The sequence below is a fragment of the Halichoeres trimaculatus genome, unplaced genomic scaffold (genome assembly GCF_033239565.1).
Source record: "Halichoeres trimaculatus isolate MK-OKI-2021-1 unplaced genomic scaffold, fHalTri1.1 fHalTri1_scaffold_20, whole genome shotgun sequence".
Lineage (NCBI taxonomy): Eukaryota > Metazoa > Chordata > Actinopteri > Labriformes > Labridae > Halichoeres > Halichoeres trimaculatus.
This window is the reverse complement of record NW_027437198.1, coordinates 5578822-5598180: the sequence shown is the minus strand read 5'-3', so window position 1 is coordinate 5598180 and position 19359 is coordinate 5578822. Positions and strand designations below refer to the sequence as shown.

Sequence of the window (19359 nt, the reverse complement as noted above, 5' to 3'; positions counted from 1 at the left end):
TGCTAACTTGAAGTCCAACTCTCACATTTTATTAAATGTAATTTAGGAAAAATGATTGAAAGAAAAGCAGATTAGGGTTCAAATTAGTGTCTCAGTAATATTTTAATGTTGACATAACACTTGAGCACAGTACCTTCGGTTGCTGTTTTGTTCATACTGCTACTAAATCAGGTTAACCATCATACCATTTACAATGCTGAGTGTAGCTTGACAAGATTATGGCGTGTTTAATATATACAATAATGTTCATACCCAACAGTACCTTACTTTTTCTAAATATTTCTGTTTTGAGCTTTTGTGTCTGAAAAGTTAACCCCCGGCCACCTGTAGAATATAGCTTCAGTGCCGTTTTAGCCTTTGCCCTCTTGTTCTCAGAATTATGTTACTTTATTTTGATGTATGCGCTGTTGGTGGTTTATTTGAACAGATTGTAGATCGCTGTGATTATTTTGCCTTTTATTCAAGGTTTTTCCATGCCAAGGACTGCAGCTAGGTAAATTTTCTCAGCCTTAATTCCACACACACACAAAGTATGCTTTCATATGTTCTTATATGTTTCATGTGGTCTATAGCACTGTGTCTGGGACCTGTATTTTTATAGGACATATCAAGGGGTGAGACCATTAAGGGTTAGAGTTACAGTTCCCCTTGAAAAAGCACAGTATAACAGAAACGTTGCACACAGGCGAAAAAAAACAATCTTTGACGTACACTACTGTCGCAAACATTAAGTGTCTTAATTACGCCTCCAAAAATCGCCGCCGTAGGGCCGGAAACGTGATGCTGAATCTGCCGCCCTTCCCATTTTCCCCAAAACGAAACTCATTATGGAGCATGCGCAGGGGCCCCAGCTGTATGGTCGACCCCCGCCCCGTTCACATACACTGTATGATACTTCCTAGTTTTAGCACTGAATTTTAATGAAGAGACGCGGAGTTGGGTCCAGATTTACACTTCGGTATCGTTACATCGACTGGGAGAAAAGAATCAAAACAGAGAAACTGAGCGGAGCCTTTTTCCTGTGTCTTTGATCAGGGTAAGACTATTTGCCATATTAAAGGGAAACGCGGAAAAATTGAAGTAATGACGGGATTGCATGATTTTGGGTTCGCTGTGGTTGGATATCTGTACATGGGGTCATGAAGTGTGAGGGGACCTCGATAACCCAAGTGAAAATGTGAGGTATTGTTTACAGCCGTCAAAACTGAACTAAAGATCTTTAGTTCAATTTTGACAGCAGAGTAGTCGCAGGTCTTAAAAAAAAACCTTTCATGAAGATAAATATGTTTGCATGGAATAAGTGAAAAAGTGTTTTCACATAGAAATCTCGCCAGTACTATGCTAGCTGTAGCTGCAGTACTATGATAGCTGTAGCTTTTCATGTAAACAATGAGCCATTATTATAACGACGTTTTGTCTCGCCTACTCATAAACACCCTGATCCTGAACTTTAACCTGACAGGACTCTAAGGGTGCGGCACAACATGAGCTCATACTGTGAATCCAAGAAGTTTAAGCTTGTGTAACTGACTTGAAGCTTTACTGAGTAACTGTATGCAACAACAAGTTTTTTTTTTTTTTTTTTTTTTTGAAAATTTAGACAAGACTCAAATAATTTAGGCGAGTGTTACATTTTTAACCTGAGTATGCACATTTCACAAGTTCATAAGTAGAAATTGATTCATCAAGATGGGTGGCCTGCAGATCTGAAAAAAACAGACTCAAATAGCTAAAAACCAAAAGATCATTTCACTGATAAACATAAAAATGATTTTTTCAAGTGAAAAATAAATTTTGCCACAAGAGCACAAACTAAAGGAGGACTGAACAACAAAAGAGAAACTATTGCATTTCCACTGACACCAACTCCTTTATTCAATCCAGAAGATAATTACGGACTTAATCTAACTGTTTTACACTTTCGTTTGCAGATGAAACTCAAGACAACACTAGGATCAATAACGTGACGAAAAGAAAAGAAAAATCATGGGTGAGTTGGATGACAATTTTGGCATTAGCTTTATTGATGAGGTAGGGGGAGACAGGAAACAAGGAAGATGTGAGGGATTTGAAATGCATCAAAAGTATCATAATGTAACAAAGGATGCAGGTATTGGACAGTTTCACTATCAAATGTATTGTGGTTTATTAACCCTATTGACCTAATATTTCTGTTGTCATCGTCAAAAAGGGGACATTACGTTCCATCTGGTGCAACCTGCATGAAATTAAAACAAATTGAAAATTCTGTGAGTATTTTCCTGTGTTTTAATGGAGAGCTTTGTTTTCCTCCAATGTTATGGTGGCAAGGATCAAAGTCACCCCTAGCAGTTGAGAAGATGCTACCAGAGCTTCTTAAGAAGAAGGGATGTGTACAGTTTTTCAGTGAGAGAACCTTGTTTATGTACAGCAGGCAAGGGAAACAGTTCCAACAGTTGTGCCAGAGATGCCCAATTCACATTCAGTTTGTGTATTTGTCACATGAAATCACGCTGAGTTCATCGACCCTCATGTGTTTCAGGACATTTAATAAAAAATGTAGTGCCCTCACATTCTGGTTACTGCAGGCTAGCTGAAATGTAATTTCACTGCTCTGAAACATGTGCAATGACAAATAAGGGCGTATTCAGACCTGGACTGTTTGGTCCACTATAAACGGACTACGGTTCGTTTCCCACGCTGGTGTGGACTTTTCATGCAGGTGTGAATAGACACAAATGAACCCTGGTGTGGACCAAACAACCGGACCGAGTCCCACTTTTTGAGGTGGTCTCGGTCCGCTTCCAAACGAACTCTGGTGCGGTTTGTGGTTCTCTGGTGCAGGTCTGAATACAAACCAAGGTCCATCCAAACTAACTACAGGATACATGCGCCTTTTGGGCCTATGAAGCCACCGTAACCTAACCGTCTTTGGTTCATACCTGATCCTCCGTCTTCTGTTTAGCCACGCTGTTGCTGGCATGTTGTGTCAGGATGCTGAAAGCTATAAAGCTATCATCAGCTTGTTATCAGAACTATGTAAAATGAAAGTTTGGCTTAACTGAAAATGTAAACTTCCCTTTTCCTTTGTAATGACATTACCCTTGAAAAATGCCTTCCCCAATGTTAGGAAGTAAATGAATTCATGATAATTTTTCCAAATTGTTTCCTCAGACTACAATTGACATCTAACATTTCTACTTGTTACATGCAATAGTTGTAATAAAATGTCCTGTTTTTAAGCTCTTGAAAACGATTGTGTTAGCAGGCATCTACTTTCAACAAAAAACTGTATTACTTTTAAATCTGATACAGTACTAAAAAGACCCCCAGAGATTGTGTGAATATGAGTATATAAAAGTAGGGGTGCGTAAAAATATTGATGAATCGATTCATCGAAATTTTTCCTTGCCCAATTTAATATTGATTAAGCGAATCCTCTGAATCGATTCATCTCATGGCAAGTGAGAGGGACTGTGAGTGTTACTTGTGTTGTACAGACGAGGGCCACCAGAGACCAAAAAAACAAAAAAATGGCAGCCAAAGCAGCAGCAGCAGCAGCAGCATAAAGCCAGATCCTTCTGCTTTAAAGTCTGACGTTTGTGTTTTTTTATTGCTCCAAAACGTGAGGTGACATACCACATATGTTCACATGGGGCATGAAAATTGATAATCGAAGCGTCTAAATCAATATCAAATCAAATTGATATTGAATCGAATTGCGACCTAAAGAATCTAAATCGAATCGAATCGTAAGGTTCTTGGCAATACCCAGCCCGATATAAAAGCCAATTTTGTTTTGTGTTGGTAGGATGCACACATAAACAGGTGTTTGCTGCTGCCCCCTTGAGGCCACAAACCTTTATACTAAAATTGTGAAGCTTCTCTGAAGATTTGGGTTGTTATCAGGAGGGTACTGTGTTGGTGCAGATGCATTGCGTTATGTCCACAGACTTTTTTTCTAAACTTTCCAACTGAAGAGTCGAAGCCAAATAATTTTTTTCTCTTATTCATTTATTTATAATTGAAATTCCTTTTGCTCCCAATCATAGCTGGTGAACTTGACCAGTCACCAGAATCTTAAAACAGCATTTTTTTTTTCAATTGGAGTGAAGGAGCAGTACATAGAAAAACTTGATGAGGTGGAAGTTAACGTACAAAACCTGCTTACATTGAATGAGGACTTTTTGAAGAAAAGGTTTGCATGAAATCAGGGTCTACTCATTTGATCATTCAAAAGAGAGATGAGCTCATCAACTCCAAGCAAAAATCTCAAGAGAAGAAAAAGCCTGCCAAAAAACCTGAGTTGGGAAAGAAATTGGTTCAGAGAGTTGCAACAACAGTCGAAGACACACACACCCCCATCCCCCACCCCCCAGTAATAAAGGAGTTTTAAAAGAGAGACACCATGTGTTTTCAAAAGAAGACAGCAGATCCAGACCATTTGATCAAGGAGGGATTGATTTTCGTTATGTACAGCACACAGTCCTTAGTACTTCATATATTGGCCTGGACCTTGGAAGGGAACGGAGCACTAACGTCACCCCCAGAGCCTCAAAACCTGTACTCTCACTCTTAAGTAATAATTTAACTTAGTTTTTTCTGTCTGGAATTTTCCTTTTTGTCCAATCAGAGGAAGACTCCAGTTTGGTCACAGTGGGCAGCATTACTTTCCGTCCCAAAGTGGTCTTAGGTCATGGGGCTGAGGGCACCATTGTGTACAAGTAAGGCTGAAAAATGACATTTACTTAGAGAAGCTTGAATAATTCATTCAGTTCTTCAGAAATAACACTGAAATAACATTTTTTCCACCTTTTTTCCAGGGGTCAGTTTGACAACCGTCCAGTAGCTGTGAAGAGGATCCTCTTAGAGCTCTTCAGTTTGGCAGACCGTGAAGTCCAGCTGCTGAGGGAATCAGACGACCACCCAAACGTTATCCGTTACTTCTGCACTGAGAGGGACCGTCAGTTCCAGTATATTGCCATCGAGCTGTGTGCAGCCACACTTCAGGAGGTAATAGTTAACTAAAGGATCTGTCAAACTTCTCCTGATTTCACTTTGAAGCATCTTGTGTTTAACCTGTGAGAAAATGAGACCCTCTTCATATTTGGGGGCTGCACTGACGGCTGTCTTCACTGGTTTCAGTATGTGGAGAGGAAGGATTTTGATCGTCATGGACTTGAGCCAGTTGTGCTCCTTCAGCAGACCATGTCAGGATTGGCTCACCTGCACTCTCTGAACATTGGTAGGTATCCTGTTCCCAAGTTCACCCCTTTTTCCATCCTCATCCTGATTGGCTGCTTTTATAAAAATGTTTCTTTTCACCTTCATGTTTTCCCTTTAGTCCACAGAGACCTGAAACCTCACAACATCCTGGTGTCCATGCCCAACACCCATGGTCAGGTCCGGGCCATGATCTCAGACTTTGGTCTGTGTAGGAAGCTGGCAGTAGGTCGCCACAGTTTCAGTAGAAGGTCTGGTGTGCTGGGCACAGAAGGTTGGATCGCTCCTGAGATGCTGAATGAGGACTGCAAAGACAATCCGGTGAGTGACTGAAAAAAGAGCAGCTTGAGAGCAACACAACATAATGTTGTTTGAAAAACTTGAAGCTTTGTGAGTTTTTGGCTTTTTTTTAGGTTGTTATGGTCTGACACAGCCCTCTAAAGCTGCGTTTCCACCAAGCAGTACGGGTCGGTTCAGTACGGTTTGGGACAGTTTGGGACAGTTTTGTCTCATCCCGTTTGCTTTTCCACCCCAAACTGTGCCCTCTCATGGTGGGCGGCGTGTAAGCTGGATGCCGGAAGCCACAGCTGGTAAACAATAGCGCGATGCCGTAGCAGCTTACCCTTCTATTAAATCCAACAAAGACGAAAACGCGACACAGTAAACAAAGAGCACGGATGGAAGACATGCAGCATTTCGTCCTCTCTGTGATTTTCATGTAACTCTCTGTTACAAAGTACAATCAAGCTTTGTTTCAGAGAAGTCTGTTTGCCGCCAGGAGAAATGCAGCCGCTGCCGGGGTAAGTGGCGATTCCTTTGACCAATCAACGGTCTGCAGTGTGTTGCTCCACCTCCCGAGAGCGGATCGGTCCAGTCTGGCACCCATTCGAAAGGGTCCCAAAAAGGTGGGACGGCTCGTCTCGGTTTTTAAGGGATCCATCCCGGGATGAGTCAGTGGAAACGCTGCTAAAAGCGCACCGTACCGAGACGAACCGACCCGGACTGCTTGGTGGAAACGCGGCTTAAGTATCCCATTATTTTCTAAAACTTTTGTGAGGAGTGGTCGCAGTGATTATATGTCACGCCCTGGTTGTGTACAAATGCTCTTGAGTGTGCTTGCACAGTGCTGAAGCACACCTCTCCAAAAAGTGCCAAAGCAGGGAAGTGTGACTGCACCCTTAGTCTTTCTCACATGTCTCATCAAGCTTGAGATCCCTTTCAGATAGATAATAATAATTATATTAATTTTATTATTTGTATAGCACTTTTTTAAAACAAAGTTTACAAAGTGCTTTACAAGCATTCAGCACAAACAAAATAACAATAAGCACAATAAAATACAATCAAAAAGCAGTGTAAAAGGACAAAGGGTGGAATGGTCCTTTCCATAAATTATAATACTTAATAGAAACCCAGACAATACAAGAACCATGCAGTCTAAAAAGAGAGACCATGAGGACCATGAGGACCATTCAAGATACTTGAAATAATCAAGTCCTAATTGAGTGTACCAGGGGAAGCTTTGTCTTTAACTCTGACTGATTTTGCAACTTTTTCCACAATATATTTATCTAGCCCTGCTAATGTCCAGGTCAACTAGTTTTGGACATTTCCAGAAGTATGGCTTTAAACATTTTACACAAAATTTCCCAGTTTCAACACAAACAACAGTCTGTCCCTACAGTAAAGGCAAGAGCCACTGTATATGAGTATAAGTTAACCTATTTGTAAACCAGTGATTGGGAAAAAAAATAGAAATCTGATAAAAAATGATGTTAGCAGTTTACAAGTGCCACTCTGACCTCGGTTTTTCTTTCCTGTCCCGTGTAGACGTGCGCTGTTGACATCTTCTCTGCTGGCTGTGTGTTCTACTACGTGGTGTCACAGGGAAGCCACCCATACGGCAAGGGAGTGTTCAGACAAGCAAACATCTTGATGGGCTCACACAACCTGAAGCATCTTCAAAGTGACAAACATGGTGAGGAATAAACTTTTGATTTCTCTGGTGTATACAAAAACTGTAATGGAGTCTAACAGGGGCCTGTACTACGAAGCTGGATTAAGTCATCCAGGATAACTCTGCGACAACTCGCTGAACTTCACTGAATCTCTGTCATCCAGATCTGCTGTACTACGAAGCTCGTTATCAACTTGATAAGTGAATCCAGCTGGGATCTGTGCGCGCACACATAAAATGGGTGTAGTAAGCGGCCCTGGAGCATTTTCCACAATGGAGAAGAGAGCAGCCCACTTTACGGCAGAGGAGCAGCAAATAATCCTGTAAAAATACGAGTACTACAGTATTATCCAGGCCAGGAGCAACACAACTGCGGCCGCGAGAAGCCGGAGGGATTGCTGGCAAAAAATCGCCAACTCTGTGAATGCGTAAATCTCCAAAATGCTGATATTAATAGACCTATGTGACGACACGGCCAGTTCGGTCCTTATTCATTCATGTTGTCAGTCAGTGTGTGAGTGAGATCAGCATCATATCCGACCTCATAATTAGGAAGAGTCCACTTTCCTACAATTCGCAAGGAAAATGCTCATTGTAGGCAATTTGTATTGCAGATGCAATAGCAGTAGGGAAAAAAGGACGTGGGAGTAAATAAAAAATAAATATAAAAACATCCTTCAAAGTGGTCAGTATGAAAGATTCCATTTGCACACATTTCTACTTTTTCCTTACAACGCTCAGTTATGATGATCAGTAAGATATTGTTTGTTCACAGCCCATAAGAAAAATTGTTGGGCCAAAAAGACAGGGGGCAGTCCCGCACCGGAGGACTTCACTCTGGCTGAGCAAATTGGTGACTGTGCGGTCTTGTATGCCTGTCCGAGAGAACCGATTGGTCAGCGGGCGGTCTGTCACACCCCGTGAGCTCTTATCCTGGAACTTAATCTGCTCCGGACCAGGTTTGGCGCTCAGCATCAGTTACCGGGGCAACGTGTCTGGATAAAAAGAGATCCACATTCATAGTACGGAAAACCCAAAACTTATCCAGGAAGTTATCTCTCTAAGAGCTAATCCAGCTTCGTAGTACAGGCCCCAGGAAGGATATGGTGTAGTTTGGTTCAGCTAAGCAGGTAGTTTTTTTTTTTTTGTTAATAATTCTGTCCACATTGACACCTGGTGATCATGTTTTGTGGACACAGGGGACATTGTAGCCAGAGATCTCATAGAGCAGATGTTGAGCATGGAGCCACACAGGAGGCCTTCAGCAGAGAGTGTTCTCAAACACCCTTTCTTCTGGAGCCTGGAGAAGGAGCTGCAGTTCTTTCAGGTTTGTTTTTGGTTCTTAAATGTCATTTTTAGAAACTGGAATTCATACTAATCGCTATGTTTTAATACAGCATAACTTAATGTTTTTTTTTGCTCAGGGTTTCCATGCCAGGTGATTCTGGAAACATTGCTAAATTGACTGTTTTAATTACTCCAAATGCTTATTAGATATGCTATTCACACATATTCTCTTCACTTTGTCCCCAAACATAAATAGAATGAATTAGAATGAGTCTGCCTGTAAATCAGTTCAAATCAACTTAATTTTTTCATGTGGTTGTTTTCAGGATGTCAGTGACAGGATAGAAAGGGAGCCGCTGGATGGACCAATTGTAAAGCAGTTGGAGAGAGGGGAGGGGGCTGTTGTGAAGAACAACTGGATGGAGCACATCACAGCCCCGCTGCAGAAAGGTATGAGCCTGTTGCTGAAGTTTTACCTGTAAAATAGTCTGATTTTATTTTGTATTGACTAATTATGAGGATTATTGGACAGTATTCTACAACTTCAGGTAACATTTCTTTGTAAAGGTAGCTGCAGAAAACCTTTGGCATGGAGTGTGTGTGTTTGTGGCTGCAGTATTGTATCCTGCTGTAACAGCAGGAAGAGAGCTGCCTGAAACATGATCAGTTGAGAGCGAGTGGTACATCACAGAGAGGCTGGGGGCTGTGTTTCTACCATTTCTTGTGGTTGTTTTCCATGCTCTCTGTCCACTATACAGAGTATACTTTTTTGCATGTGTGTGTGTGTGTGTGTGTGTGTGTGTGTGTGTGTGTGTGTGTGTGTGTGTGTGTGTGTGTGTGTGTGTGTGTGTGTGTGTGAATGCGTCGGGGTGGAACTTTCCTGTGCGGGACACAGAGAAAAAGAGGAGGCGTGAACATGAGAATGTAGAGACAAATGACAACCTGTCACGTAAATAAGATAAATAACACAAGGCTATTAAGTCTGTTAATGGCAGACAGATTTAATCTGTTCCTTTGTCATTAATAGGAGTACAAAATGAAGAGACAGTAACACAGCTGGCTTATCCATTCAGAATACTTTTGATCCACCTGCACTCCTGGTTTGTCATTGCCAAATAGTAGAACCTTTGGTGATACACTGTATACTCTCCTGGTGTCTCAACCTCATCCTCCTTACAATAATGTACTCCATCTGTTTAGATCACGTTAAAAATAAAGACTAAAACAGAGAAATGTTGAAAATCACGGGTAAATCCTTAGTGACATACATTTATTTTGTCTCTTTTTTCTTCGTCTTTTCTCTCCCTCTTTTCTTTGAATTAAATTAAATGAGAGAACCAGATATATACTCAGTATCAGATGTTAAGGCTGTTTATTGTTTAATTGTAAGATGTGCATCAAACTTCCAGCTGCCGTCAGGTTAACTTTCCATTATGACAAACAGCTTTAATCTGACATCAGATGTGACGGGACAGTTAATATAGATACAATTGTATATGCTGGTTCAGACAGTTACAGTAAATAGTGATTGCTGTGATTGTTTATTGCATTAAAATGTGCCTGACACTCTGGAAACCTGCCTCTGAGGCTTTGGTGACATGTGTGCACGTGTGCCTGTCACCAAATTACAGCTGCGGAGGGTGCGCTCCTCTTTTTTGCCAAGAATAGACCAGGTTGGAGCTGGCAAGCTTTCAGCGCACTTTCTGCACTGTTTGTGGCACTAAATTGTCACTGCGCCAACATGAATATGCAGACACCTCTCCCTGGTGCGCCGTCAACTCCCCTGGCGCTCTGTCGCACCCATCTCTGCACAGTCTACCAAATTGTCAAATTGCGACGCACGGTGGTGCGCAGCACGAAATTAACACTGCGCAGGGTGCGCCAGGCTTGCACCCCCTGCGCTGCGCCAGGAAATTAGAGCCCATTGTGTTCACAATAGTCAGTTTGCCCATTAGACGCCATCTTCACAGTTGGTGTCATATGCAGTATTTCCTGGAAGAATCACATCCAGTTTTTTCAGCTAAAACTTTTTCACCTCATCTAGCTGTTTAAATCCAGGCCTTGTTGTAACATGGTTCCTTGGTGAATGATTCCCATGGATTCATTCTGCTGTTGATGCATTGAGGTTTTTTTTCTCACCTTTCTTGGCAGATCTCCGGAAATTCCGCTCCTACAAGGGTGGATCAGTCAGAGACCTGCTGCGAGCAATGAGAAACAAGGTAGGAATGTGTTTGCATGTTTGTGCACTGAAAAAGAAAACAGTTGGACCAACTTAAATTATTGCTTCAATTGGTCACATCTAAATAAAGTTACTTGACATGAAGTTAATAAGTTCAATCAACACAATTGATTAAGTCAAGTGAACTTAAAACTTTGGTTCTTCTTAAATCCACATTTTGCATCAGTCCAACTTAAAGTTTTCAGTTGTTTCAACTCAATAATTTGTCAAATCTGTGGAGGTGTTTTTATACTTTATTGCACTGTAAAAATGTGACAAGTTGAGCTTACTTGAAAGAATCTAGGAAAACAATTGCACTAAGAATGTTAGTAAATAATAGTAGTATTATATTAGTAAACTAATAGTCTTAAGTTGAGTTTACTTTATGTCTACTTGTAAGTTTACTTTACAGCCCATTGTATTTACTTAATTCAAACCACAAATGAGGAGGGAATGCAGTGGATATTAGACCCTGCTGTACATTGAGGTGTTAACCTGCCAAGGACACAGGCTTTCTGTGCTCCACACGACATTGACCTGCTGTCTGTGCCCTCTGGCATGGACCGTGTCCCTTCAAGCATGTTGAGTGCTTATGATAATAGATGAAAAAATAAAATTACAAATACTACAAATGGTCTGTGACAAACTGGGTTTTGTCTTCAGTTATATGTAAATTACCATTACTGAGAGAGTGTTTCAACTGGAGCCCTCACTGCCGTGGGGCAGCCAGTGCCATGGGGCACAGCCAGGTAGCCAGCGCCGTGGACCACTGAGAGCCAGCTGGTCTGTGCCATAGAGCACAGACACACTGGCCCTGCCTGGTATCTCAATGTGCATCAGGGTATCATATCCAAGGTGTTTCCCCCTCACCCACGGTTTTTCCTTTTGGGTTTTGCAGATTATTGATTTGAAATAACTGAAAACTTAAAGCTGGATTGATTCAAAATGTTGATTTGAGAGGAATTAAAATATTTAGTTTATTTGACCTACTAAGTTGTGTTAATTGAACTTATTAACTTCATTTCAAAGAAATTAATTTATTTAGGTGTGACCAATTGAAGCAATCAATTTAAGTTGGTCCAACAACTTCTTTTTTTTAGTTGTAGCAAAGCAGAATTTAAAGTCGATATGATCCACAAAAATACATTGGCAACCTTAACTTATAAATATTAAGTTGGATTGATCAAAAAAATTACACCACTTCAAGAGATTGAAGATTCCCTTTTTACAGTGTGTTTGAAAGATCATGCTCTCCACAGTTTGACTCAGTCATTCTTCTCTCTCCACAGAAACACCACTACAGAGAGTGGCCTGCAGAGGTGCAGGAGACTCTTGGCTCCATCCCGGATGACTTTGTGTGCTACTTCACCTCCCGCTTCCCCAACCTACTCATGCACACCTACCTGGCCATGAGGACATGTGCATCAGAGAGGCTGTTCCTGCCTTACTACTCTACAGCTGAGCAGGCTGCAAAAACACAAGCTGAACACACACACCCCAGCCCACAAAGACTAAATGAGCCATGCATTCAGCCCCTGTCTGCACACACATCATCCCCCTCCTCACAACCTGAAGAACCTACACATTCTGCACAACCAGTGCAGGTCGCTCCTGCAACAGCTAATGAACCATTACCCTCTTTGTTAATGGATGAGTCTGAACCCTTAGCAGGGCCCACACTGTCCCTGGAGAGGTTGTCAGGGAATGACTCGAGTGACTTCTACCAGAGAGTCAAAGATCGGGATGCACAAAGAGGAGAAACAGAGAAATCAAAGTTCCTTAGTGCTCCAGAAATGTGCCAAGACCTTGGAAAGGAACTAACAATGCTGATGACAAGAGGCAAAAAGTTCATTGAGAAGCATTCATGGTTCATACTAGTCACAAATAAATTTCAGCCTGTTGACCTTTGCTACATCGAGTGGCTGCTGAACTTGAACATATTCTGTGTTCTTGACTTCGACCCAGACTCAAAGATATCTGGTCTTTGCAGTAAATACCTTCAGCATCGTGCCTCAAATATGCATTCTCTGCAGAGTTTTAAAACGTCTGATGACATGAGCATCAAAGAATTTACAAACCACCTACATCTGTTTGAGCAAACCAGCTGGATCTTCTGTAATGGCCGAACTGACTTTAAGGGAAATGAAACATCATGTGATGAAACGACTTGGTTCAAGACAAAAATGACTCTTCTGCGAGAGTGCGTCTCTTTAATCTGCAAACAAATCTTGCCAAAAGGAACCTTCCGGGTCATTTTTCTTCTCACATCCCCATTGCAAAAACCACTCTTACACACCTTCATTGAGTTTTTCTTAAACATGGAAGGACATGAAGATATCATCTGTGTCTGTGAATCCCAGGAGAACTTCCAGAAGTTTCAAAGCTTTGCAGAGGGGTCATGTGGAACAGAAGCTGTGAACAATTCCACTGTTGTTGGAATGAAAATGAGTCACATCAATGCAACTCTGCAGCAGGTACAGCTCTTTAATGCATGTACCAGCAAACAGCTGCCAGTCTTTGTGAAAGGGACATGTCTGCTTGAAACACAAAACGAAGAACAGATGTATTCACTGGAAATTCTGACAGTTGATCATTGTGGTGACACAAATGAAGACTTCATCCATGAGGAGAAAGAAAACATTGAAAAAATGTTCTACCGTGGTGGAAGAGTGACCTGGTTGAACTTCTGGCTTGCTGAACACAAGTATGTGGGGGAGGTAGTTAAAAGAGATGCCTATGATGAAGTTTCCAAACTTCTCTGTGATGCCTTGGAAGGCAATGCAGATGAAACTCCAGTCAACCGTATAAACATCTTCCATCATCCAGGAAGTGGTGGAAGCACCGTGGCGAGACAAGTTCTGTGGAACAACAGGAAAGATGTGAGGTGTGCTGTTGTAAAGCCTTCATACCCAGCCTCTGTTGTTGCACAACATGCAGTGGAACTAAGGGAGTATGAGGAAAAAGACCCTGAGAAGTGTCTTCCTGTGCTGCTCCTCATTGAAGACTCAGACAAAGAATATCTGAATGATCTCAGAAATGAGCTAGAGGTGGCTGTTAACACCAAAAAAATCCTGCGTAGCACTGCTTGCTTCATCTTGTTGAGTTGTAGGCGATCCTTTGATCCAGAGAAAAAATGCAAGGAATCGCCACTACAGAATGTGTCAGTCACTCACAAGCTGTCTGCCCAAGAGAGGAGAGAGTTTGCTTGCAAACAAGAGGCCCTAGAAGAACAGTATGAACTTGAATTTTACCATTTAATGAGTGAAGGATTCCACATGGATTTTGTCAAGAAGTTTGTGAAAGATTTGCGAGAAGGCATCAGCCGTCATCCAGTTGTCACTCGCCTTGTTCTCTATGTTGCACTGTTGAACACTTACGTTCAAAACTCTTTCATCTCGCAGTCTCATTGCGAAGCTTTGCTTGGTTTGACCATTCACTTGGAAAGGTTTGAGGAATCACTCAGTCCTCAGGCTAAACTGGTCTTCTTGCACCTGCGAGATGAAAAGACACACATCAGTTCAATCAGAATCATTCATCCACTTGTTGCAAGAGAAATCCTCCAGCAGCTCTTAGAGGACCAGACCCAAAGCAGTTTGGCAATGAAGTTGCTCACTGAAGAAGTGCTTTTTGAACACAGATTTGGAAGAGACGAGTATTTGTTGTTCCTGAGAGCACTTTTCATAAGGCGATCCAGAATCAGCAAAGGAGATGAATATGACAGCTTTTTCTCTCCTCTGATTGAGCATGTGTGTGACAAGGAGAAAAGCCCAGACAAAGCAATTGAGTTGCTCAAGGAGGCATTTCAGCGTTTTCATAGAGATCCATTTTTTGCACAACACCTGGCTCGTCTTCATTACACGTATGAAAAGTTTGAAGAGGCAAAGGACTGGGCTGAGACAGCAGCTAAACAACAGCCCAAAAACTCATACATACTCCAAACGAAAGGGCAGGTGTACAGGAAATGGTTCCTTGCAAAATGCAAGGCAATTGACAATGACTATGTATCAAAGACAGCCCAAAATACAGCGGATGCTTTGGGAACAGCACTGAAGGCTATTGAGTGTTTTCAGGAGTGTGAGAAAGCAGCTGAAGCAGATATGGAAAACGTGCACAGTTCAGGTTTTTTTGCTGAAGTTGAAACTGGATGCAGTCTTCTCAAACTGATCTCCTCATTGGACGTGTTTGCCCACAAAGCCAATGGCCATGCAGAGTGTATGAAGTACCTACTGACAGATTACATCCCAGAGGAAGTTAAAGATGCTTGGGAACCATTTCATGAGCGCTTGAAAAAGCTTCACAAAACAATGCAAGATGCCTTGGAGTGGATTTCAGAAGACCTCAGCTACTTTCAGACAGACATTGATGCAGATGAAGAGGAGACTCCTGAAAGTCCTGAAGAGAAGATTAGCCATCCATTGACATGGTTGTCAAAAAAATCCTCGGAGTATGGAAAATACTTCAGTGAAGTTTATTCCAGTGCACTTCAGGGGCAAACTATCCCAGACAATCTTACCCCGTTCCAAAAACGCATGATCATCTATCACTTTGGCGGTGGTAGTGTGACGTCAGTCTTTAAGCTAATGGACCAGAAAGATGCAGTACACCTGCTACAGAAAATTCTTTCTCTGTATCCCACCAATCCATTGCAGGCCAAATTTTCTCAAAGAGATATCGTCAATTACATCATGACCAACATTTCCCTGAACTGTCTGTCACCAGAGACCCAAACAGTAGCCCCAATCAAAACTCTACAGGAGCTTTGCCGTCAGTTTCCATCTGACAAAAGAAAATGTTCACCAAGTGCCCTGTTCCTACTCACCTTGCTGTTCTGGCCTGAGGATCTTGACACTGATCACGAGAAAGAATACAAATACGACACTGTGCAGTCTGCCGTGGAACACCTGGAAAAACACTACTGGACCAAGATGAAGGACATTCCTCAGAGGAAAAGAAGGCTTTACACTCATTTTTTCCTCGGCAGTGGGAATGGGCTGGATAAGTTTGTCCACAAGAAAAAGTTAGAAAGAGTCACAGATGTGTCCTCAGTCTCTGAGAAACGCATGAAGTGGTTTCGGGGTGAGGCATGGAGAAACCCTGAGATTGCTACGATGTTGAAACTTGTGTCTGGATGGACTGAAGATGGGGTCGTGTACCTCGATGTCCCTGGGAAAAAGAAGTTCAGCATCCTACCTCTACTTGTACCTTCAGTGCCTCACAGTAACGAGAACATCATGTTCTACCTGGGCTTTACCTTCAGAGGCCCTGTTGCATGCAACATCATTGTGAAGAAATAGTTTGCCTGATGAACAATGGTCATGTTTCATTAGTCTGCTTTTTGATTTGCTGAAAAGGGAACTGGAACCAGTCTCTTTATCAAACGCAGGAACTGATTACAACATGAGAAAATACAAACACACAAGCCTTGTGAAGAGTTGGGTTGGGCTTGTCAAGGTTCATGAATTTTATTTGAGGCAATGGTGAAATACAAAAATTGTGGTGAACACATGGTATAATAATGAATGTGTCAACAGTCAGATACAGGCGTTCAGATCTGGCATTATTCCAAGTTTCAGTGTTTATTCAAGTTATGGAAAAACATACTTAGTTGTTGTTTGGCACATGGACTTTGATGTTATCAAACCTGGATTACCTGAGTGAAGCAGTGTAAACTGTATTTGGTGCTCTTCATTCAAACGCTACTTATATGGGAACTTCAAATCATTCTGTTCATTGATTCTTTTTGTTGTTGTTTGTTTAGTTCTTTTGTGTGTTTAGTTTTTCTACAAAACCGTGAAGACTTCATTTTGATTGAAGTGTTCACACCTGACATTAAAATGGATTTCAAAACACCTGAACTGAGCTTCAGGTTGAACAACCTGGGGCACATTTGATCTTAGTTCTTAAAACCAAAGGCTAGTAAAGTAAAGTATCAGCAGTCAGCTTTATAATGAAAGATAAAGCAAAAGTCCAACATTTAAGTAATCTTGAATGCTTCTGTTTCAAGTTGATATTGATGACTCATGTTATCTGTGCTGTCTTTTCAGAATATGATGTAATCAAGAGACATTTAATGTAAATACTTATCAAAATGGAATCATGCTCTTGGACTTTGTATCATTTTACTTTTATAAATGTGTACAGAATAGCAGTGCTGTATTCAGGTGGAGCTAAGTGTGTGTATGTTAATATGCTGCAAAGACTCAAGGGATGTAATACTCAGTCAGCAGCAACCAGAAATGCCTTACATGAATACTTCTGGTAAAGGTAATACTACTGTGTGAAGATACATTTTTGCTGCCTTTACAGTTAAATTTTATTTGCTTTGTCATTGTTTTTCATATTGTTCACACCATAATATGATCTGTATATCATACCTACATAAAGTTACATTTTGTACCTGCCAACATTTATGTCCTTGAAAGTTCAGAGCCCATTTGAAAACAATAAATCAAGTTTTCTTTCTCAGTTTTGTTTGAGATCTTTTTGCTTAATCCTGTTTACAAACTTGCCTCAATCTTCCAAGGAAACTGATCATTTTTGCTAAAACAGACATTAATAGTCGACGCGTCATATTACTGTTTTCATGGTTAATGCCTTTGGTGAAATCAAATACCAGGAGGTAATGCTCATCTGTAACTCCAGCTCACTGCATGAGGCACCACATTAACAGATTTCAGGATATGAGTCACAAACTAGTGTCAAAACTCCCCTGACTTTTTAAAAGAGAGGACATTTATCCAATGGAGCTCTCACTCTCAAGCTCACACTTCACCGTTAACACTCAGTGGGGAGGAGGGGTGGAGTGTGGGCGTAGTGCCGGAAGTAGCCCATGTAGAGTAACGAAACTTAACACGTTGTTATGAAGAGCTGGGAGAGAGTCCGGCGGGATAATACAGAGAGAGAGAGAGCGTCTCAATGTGTTAACTTTGTGCTTCCTCCGTCCTATCTCCTCCACGACACTGGAAGTACTTTCCCAGTTGCCATTTTGAAGACTGTCCCAAAGCGATAACTGCACTCAAAGGAGAGAGGAGAGAGGATGGAGGAGACTGATCGGAGGAGCGATGATCGAGGAAATACGAGCGCTGGCTTTGCAGAAGTCTTTTCACTGAATGACACGCCCCCATATGGAATATCACTCTCTGATTGGACGCTGCAGCGGCTCAGACTTCTTTACATGAAACTTCACAAACACAACGGAGTTTAATGAGAGAGAAAAGACGAGCTGAGGACAGGCGCCGAGGATCGTTCAGAAACTGATCATAAATCTGGTAAAGTGTTCGCTGTGAGTTTAAAGCACAAAACACTGAACACAACCATCATCAAATCAATATAACAGAGGATTAATACAGAAAACTGACTGATAAATAATATCTTCCTGAGACACAATAAGGTGGGTTATATTAATAAGCTTCAGAGTTCACGATCAGATGGGCTCTAGATAAAGGCTAAATAATTCATAAATTATCTCACAATTATGCATTATACCAAAAAAGTGATCAATGAGCTTCTAAACAGCTCACAGAATAAACAGAGAGCAGGTTTTCTTCATGGTAACGTGTGTGTTTAACTGGTTAAAGGAACAGACAAAGTTCTGTTACAATATTTTATCAGAGTTATCACAGCGCACATGTGCAAACACACAAACAGCTGTTAGAGCTGACTGACAGATGATCCAGAGGTGATCAGCTGATGCCGTCATCACTGAAACACCTCGCTTCATGTGACGCTCCGAGGGAGAGGATGCCCCATTGCTCTAAAATAAAATCTCCTCCATCCTCTCTCCTCTCTTCATTTCTTATGTCTCTCTCATGCATCTCTGGTGGGAGGGACTAAGACGCAAGTGAACGATGCATGTGGAGGAAGGAAGGAAGAAACTTTGGAGCTTTGAGACGCACCCAATGTCGCTTTGGGACAGTCTTCAAAATGGCGACTAAGAAAGTACTTACGGTTACTCTGGGGAATCTACTGGCACTGCCGCAGCAGGACAGGGAGATGCGAGCAGAAAGGAAGCAATGGGACATGGTAACCATTAAATACATCAGAAATCACTGCTTCAGGAGAAGAAGGCGACATGTGACGCTGGAATCATAGTTCAGGCATCTTGTTGCTCTTAGATCTTTCAAAATTCATGTTTGAGTCTTTACAATCCTTTAAAAATATTTTAAAGACACACAGCTACATCTATAAATACAGAATAAAATTTACACACTTGCTATTAACTTGTTAAAAATGCTCACAAGTTAACTTTGACAGAATTTACAAAGAGTCTCACTGAGAAGATGACAGCCTTGTACCTTCAATCCCATCATTAAGTCGATATGTATGTTCTGCAGGAGAAAGCCAAATGCCCAAGGGAGAGAGTGGTTCTGTCTGCTGCCACACAGAGATCTCTAGGGAGGAAAAAAAGGTGACAGAGTCGGCTGAGCAGTTTTTAATGTGATGCCACATTTTTATTGTTCTTGATCAAAGTTTAAACAGTTTGATGATAAAAAAACAAAATGGAAATAAAAGTTAATTTTTTGACAACTTATGCACAGATTGAAGGTGAATTTGTGGAAACATTTGCTGTCCCGTTTTAATGAATGATAATCATGCTGCGGTTCAATGGAACAAAATAGTACAGAGGTTTAATAATTACATTAACAACATGCTAAAGGGCCCAGAACAAGAAGATGTATTACAGATATTTTATTTG

At 41.4% G+C, this 19359-nt stretch overlaps 1 protein-coding gene across 6 annotated transcripts in view; it reads left to right on the top strand.

Moving 5' to 3' along the window:
- The window catches only part of LOC141809126 (sterile alpha motif domain-containing protein 9-like), a 28072-nt gene extending 11481 nt beyond the window's left edge, over nt 1-16591 (top strand). For 5 of the 6 annotated variants that reach the window (XM_074695957.1, XM_074695959.1, XM_074695958.1 and 2 more), the window contains 9 exons: nt 4613-4703; nt 4803-4992; nt 5125-5224; nt 5324-5523; nt 7033-7180; nt 8359-8486; nt 8773-8896; nt 10598-10665; nt 11954-16591. In XM_074695957.1, coding sequence (XP_074552058.1) covers nt 4613-4703; nt 4803-4992; nt 5125-5224; nt 5324-5523; nt 7033-7180; nt 8359-8486; nt 8773-8896; nt 10598-10665; nt 11954-15958 — 5054 coding nt within the window. In that variant the 3' untranslated portion in view covers nt 15959-16591. Of the gene's footprint in view, nt 1-878; nt 1037-1931; nt 1991-4612; nt 4704-4802; nt 4993-5124; nt 5225-5323; nt 5524-7032; nt 7181-8358; nt 8487-8772; nt 8897-10597; nt 10666-11953 lie in introns of those variants that run through there. The other variant, XM_074695961.1, reaches the window with a different exon arrangement.
- Nucleotides 16592-19359: the final 2768 nt, after the last annotated feature.